The sequence below is a fragment of the Fonticula alba genome, assembly GCF_000388065.1.
Source record: "Fonticula alba strain ATCC 38817 unplaced genomic scaffold supercont2.3, whole genome shotgun sequence".
Taxonomy (NCBI): Eukaryota; order Rotosphaerida; family Fonticulaceae; genus Fonticula; species Fonticula alba.
In genome coordinates, this window is record NW_009242973.1 from 2827059 (window position 1) to 2832127 (window position 5069).

At 63.5% G+C, this 5069-nt stretch overlaps 2 protein-coding genes across 3 annotated transcripts; one reads left to right on the forward strand and one right to left on the reverse strand.

The window, feature by feature from the left end:
* Positions 1 to 87: 87 nt before the first annotated feature.
* On the forward strand, positions 88 to 477 carry H696_02381 (hypothetical protein; the record flags this gene model as incomplete). The annotated part of the gene is made up of 1 exon (XM_009496281.1): positions 88 to 477. The coding sequence occupies one exon, from the start codon at positions 88 to 90 to the stop codon at positions 475 to 477; it is 390 nt and encodes a 129-aa protein (XP_009494556.1).
* A 2196-nt stretch (positions 478 to 2673) lies between these two features.
* On the reverse strand, positions 2674 to 4341 carry H696_02382. Of its 2 annotated transcripts, XM_009496283.1 has the most exons (5): positions 4171 to 4341; positions 3944 to 4058; positions 3706 to 3804; positions 3259 to 3631; positions 2674 to 3061 (listed from the first exon to the last, which is right to left on the reverse strand). In XM_009496283.1, the coding sequence occupies exons 1-5, from the start codon at positions 4196 to 4198 to the stop codon at positions 2930 to 2932; spliced, it is 747 nt and encodes a 248-aa protein (XP_009494558.1). In that variant the 5' UTR covers positions 4199 to 4341; the 3' UTR covers positions 2674 to 2929. The 2 variants fall into 2 exon arrangements, with proteins under 2 accessions (XP_009494558.1, XP_009494557.1); XM_009496282.1 differs by having other exon boundaries at positions 3944 to 4341.
* Positions 4342 to 5069: the final 728 nt, after the last annotated feature.

Genomic DNA, 5069 nt, shown 5'->3' on the forward strand with positions numbered 1-5069 from the left:
TCTCTCTCTCTCTCTCTCTCTCCTCTCCGTTCATCTCGGTCTGACCTTTCGTCATCACTTCCACACCCCCCCCCTTTCACACACAGGATGTATGACTTCGGCTACCTGCTGCGTGCCCTCACGGCCCAGCAGCTGCCAGACAACGAGGCCGACTTCTTCCGCCTCATCCGCCTGTTCTTCCCCTGGATCTATGACATCAAGTATATCATGCGGAGCGTTCGCACGGCGACTCCCATCCGTGGTGGCCTCCAGGACCTGGCCACTTACCTGCAGCTGTCGCTGGTCGGTCAGCAGCACCAGGCCGGCTCCGACAGCCTGACCACCTCACTGGCCTTCTTCGCCATCCGCAGCCGCTTCTTTGAGGATTCCCTGGAGGCCGAGAAGTTCTCCGGCCACATCTACGGCCTTAATCTTCATGGCTCCATTGCCGCGGTCAACTCCCTCTTTGCCGGCACCAGTGGCTCGTCGATTCATTGATGTATGGGCTTGTCTGCGCTGCCCCCTCCCCCTCCTCTCTCTCTCCCCCCCTCCCTCCCCTTCTGCCAGCTGTGACAAGGCGCCACTGCCGTTCCCCTTTTCCTCCTCTCTCTGCGAAGAGGAAGTAGGGGCCGCCGGCCCTCACGCCCGCCTTCGCCCTCTCCTTCATGCCCCTATCTCCCGGTCGTTTTTCGCTTCGTGAGAGAGGGTGCCGTCTCCGGACCTGTCCTTGTTCTTCCTCTGCATTTCCATCCTTCACTCGACATGTGTTGCTCCTTGTTCCCCCCCCCTCTCTGTCTCCCGTGGCGACCGCTGTGCAGAAGATCAGCGCGAGCCTGGGATACGAGGCGGGGGCACAGCGCGCCTCACTCTTCCATCCTCCACCATCTGCTCCCGCCGACAGCTTCTGGCCGCTTGCCCGCTTTGTCTTCTCTCGACAAAGCCACCCGCCTTCTTCGCTTTTGCCTCTCCTCCTTCCGGTGGCGGGGAAGGCCAAGAGCGGCGGTGTCTGCCGCCGGTTGCAAGCAGTCCGCGCGCCGAGCACAGGGGGCGGGCGGGCGGGCGGGCCCCTGCTTGTGCAAGTACTGGGCCCTCCCCCCCCCCCCGCCCCTCCCCAAAACCAAAAAAACAACACCCCCTCCTGAGCCGCCATCATCATTGCAAGCGCGCACAGCGCCCGATCATATGCGCGTATTTGGGTTGGCTCTTGTGGCTGCTGACTCCGATGGGAGCTTCATCACAGTCCCCCCCCACCGCCCCCGCCTGCTCCTTTCTCCTTGGAGCCAATACCGCCACTGGTCTCGCCGGCCGGTCCGCGCTCCTGCGCCCTTTTGGCTGCTTCCCCTCTCTCTCTCTCTACTGGTCCTTGAGTTTTCCCCCTCCTCTTTCCGAGGGCACGTCTGCGCACGTCCCCCTCCCCTGGTCGGCTCTCCTCCCTCTCGTCTGTCCTGCCGCGCCGTGGCCTCCGTCACAGCGCGACGCCTCGCGCAGAATGCCATCCTCCGGTCCCCTGGTGGCCATGCTTCTTCGGTCAAAGCTGCACCATCGACATGTGCCCCCCCCCCCTCCCCCTGCCCGCGCGGGTGCCCCCTTCTGCCAGAGGTGACAGCCCTGCCGACTCTTCCCTTGCGCTTGCGACCTGCCTTCTGCCTCTCCCCCCTCCTTCCGCAGGGACATGCTCCCGTGGGGCTGTGCGCCGGACGCGCATGTGTATGTGTGCCTCTGTCTCCATCATCGCCTAGTGTCCTGGTGGTTTCGCACGCGCCATGTCACACATGCGCGCTTCCGCGCCCGCGCTCTCCACGCTGGAGCACCACCTGCTCGTCTCTCTCTTCGCCCCTCTTTCAATTCCGATCTCCGCAGACGACGCGCCTTCATATTCAACTCGGCGTTGGATGGTCCCCTTGCCCCCTCCTCTACATATTGGGGGGGGGGACCCCCCTCTCCTCCCCCCTTCTCTCTCTCTCTCTCTTCCCATCCCATCCACGCCTTGTCCGAAAGCATGCGGCCCCCTCCCCCAGGCGGCGCTTCCCGGCCATATGTATACTACGCCGCTGTCCTTTAAGCTGGCCACCTGCCTGCGCCGGGCCCGCTGCTCTCCGCTGCCATGCGCATGTGCACGCCCCCCCCCCCCACCTATGCACGCTCCGTGTGTGCACATGCCTTGGCGCTCCGCGCGCCAGCGGGCGGGATGCTGGTGTCTGATGGGGTGAGAGAGGCGCCTTGCGCGTTCTTTCCCCTCCCTTCCCCATTCGGACCTCCTTCCTCCTACTGCCGCGCACACCCGCTCTCCTCCCTCCCCCCTCACAACCAACTGTCCTTACTTGTAGCATAGCCTCTCCTTCCTGGCTCCCCTCTCCCTCTCCACATGCGGAGGACTGTGGCTGGCCCCCCCCCCTCTTCCCTCTCTCCTCTTCCCGACCTCCCTGTGCCCCTCCTTCCCGGCTTTGTTTATGACCGCGTCCCCCTCCTGCCTCGATTGTCGGAATTTCAGAATCGAAAAAGATAAAAAATGAGAAAACCCCACCTTATATCTCTCTCCCGTTGTTCTCGTGGATGTGTGTGTGTGTGTGTGTGTGTGTGTGTGTGTGTGTGTGTGTGTGTGTGTGTGTGTGTGCAGGATGAACGTGTAAGCCCTTCTGCCTGTTGAGTAACACCAAGGGTGGGGGCATTGGACACGTTTTCCCTTTCACAGACTTGGGCTTGGGCGCGTATGGCTGGGCTCCGAAGCTGGGAGTGAAGAGGAGGAAGAAGTGGGCTCCCAGTGCATGCTTCAGTTGCGCGACACGCGTGTGTATATATTTTCAAGGGCAAGCGTAGGAGGAGGCTGGGGAGGCATGAAGAAGGGGGGGGGGGAGCACCCGCAGGATGGAACTGCCTGACTGGAGTCCATTGAGCCCTCACGCCTCTCCAACGGCCACACACACACACTGTGGGTGGGCCCCTCTCCGCACTAAAATAGGTCCGGCATCTGCACCACCAAAGGCGACCCTGTCTCAACGTGCCAGAGTGCGGGGGCCGAGGTGTGATGCGCGTTTGGCGATGAGTTGGCTGCCTGGAGGATCCGGCCAATGGCATCGTCAAGCTGCAGGGGTGGGGAGAATCCGCATGTTCAAAGATCACACACACAAGCACACACGCACGGGTTGCATCAATGGGAGGCGGGAGGCGGGAGGCGGGAGGCGGAGGCGGGGTGAGGAGGAATGAAGAGGACAGGCATGTGGAAGGTACAGCAAGCGGCGCATTGACTTGAGGATGGGAAAGCCCATGGAGCAAACGCACGGCAATGAAGTCCATCTCGGTGGCCATGAGGTCCGAGCGAGAGGGGTCCAGCGGCGCGGCCTGCTGGGAAGTAGCCGGGGCAATGCTCAGGAAATCCGCGTCCTTGGACGGGGCAACCGAGGTGGCCAGGGCGGAGTTAAAGCGGGCCGCCAGGTCGAGACTGACGGCGATCTCAAGGAGGGCCGGCTGCCCATGCGCATGCCCATGATGCGAGTATGCCAGGCCATGCGAGTGCTGGTAGCGAACCGGTCCATGGGCCACCAAAGCATTTGGCGGGAGTGGATCGAAGCTGATCAGTGTCTGGGCCGGAGGGGCCGGCGGCTGGGGCGCCAGTGGCATGTCTTCCTGGGTTTGGACAGCTTCCATGAATTTACTTTCATCGCCGGCTAGGGTGTGAGTACAAATGACCAGCGAAGATCGCGGCGACCATGGGTGGTTCCTTCGTACTTGGATGTCTGGGCGACGAGGTTCCTCAAGAAGTCGGCATCTCCTGTCCGCCGATCGGTGTAAGATGCAGCGATGCCGTCCATGTTGGAAACCGGCGGACTGGGGCCGGTGTTCATGGGCCGCATAGTAGGGGGCGTCCATCGCAGATGTCAGAGGCGCTTCGAGGGGTGAGAGGCAGAGAGGGGGAGGGGGGGGGGAGGGACAGGGACACGGCTCAGGCGAACCGGGGCAAACGCACCGGTTTATTGAGGCCACGCCCATGGCGGTGGTCTGCGAGGCCGGGAGGCCGACGGTGGTGCCGGATCGGGCACGCCCCCCTTCGCCCCCACCCGCATGGGCCGAGGGAGTGGTGCCTGTGTGTCGCGAGAGGCCAGTGGGAGAGCCAAGGGAAGGGGCTAATGTGGTCAGCTTCCATCAAAGGCAGAGACTGGAACAGGGCCGATGATGGTCGGGGCATTTGCGCACCCTTCTGGGTGCTCTGATTGCAGCCCATGTGGATTGAGTGTTTGCGAGTGAGGGGCGGGTGGGTGGAGAGGAGATGGAGAAAGGGAGAAGGCGAGAGGGACAGGGAGAGATAGAGAGGAGTGGAGCTGCATGTGGAGATGGGGTGTCGACGGCTTGGTCGCCTTTTCCAGCGGGGGGGCACTTTTCCTCCCTCCTCCCCGGTGCAATCGGACAGACTGGCCATGGGTGCGTCAAGGGCTGGAGAGCCATCGGTACTCCTGCCACCCATTCTCGAAGACTGCCCGGCTGGGGTGCCTACTTTGGCTCCTGGTTCCCCCCCCCCCCCCAGCCCCCCCCCCCCCCCCCCACCCCCCCCCCCCCCCCGGCCCCGGTCCCCGACGACCCCCCCGCCCCGCACCTGCCGGCCTCCCTGCCAGGGGGCTGCCAGCGCCAGGGATAGAAAGGAAGACACGGGCCCCGGCAACATCGAGCCCGACCTAGCCGCATCCCGACGGATGTGCATTGATACGCAGGAGGGGATGACAAGCGTGTGGGTGCGTGTATGTGCGTGTATGTGTGTGTCTGTGGCAAGGCCCTCTCTTGCCGGGGCGCCAGCCTTAATCCAAACAGAGGGACATCGCAAAAATATTGGCTCAAATCTTGGAGACGCTCTTTCCGTGGGTGGCTGATCACGCCTACTCATGATCGCCTCTCCAGGCATTATTCCGGCTGCCTCGCCCGAAGTGGTCCCACCGGACGGCCCAGCATCTCGGCATGGACTTTTACTTCCTCTCCCCGGAGAGAAACGTCCTGCGAGGTGGAGGCGAGAGAGAGGCGGAGGGGCCGAGGCGGAGCCGGGGGGGGTGTGGGGGGGGGGGGCAGGGGCGCGAGGGATCGCGCGCGTATCGGCTGCCTTCCCC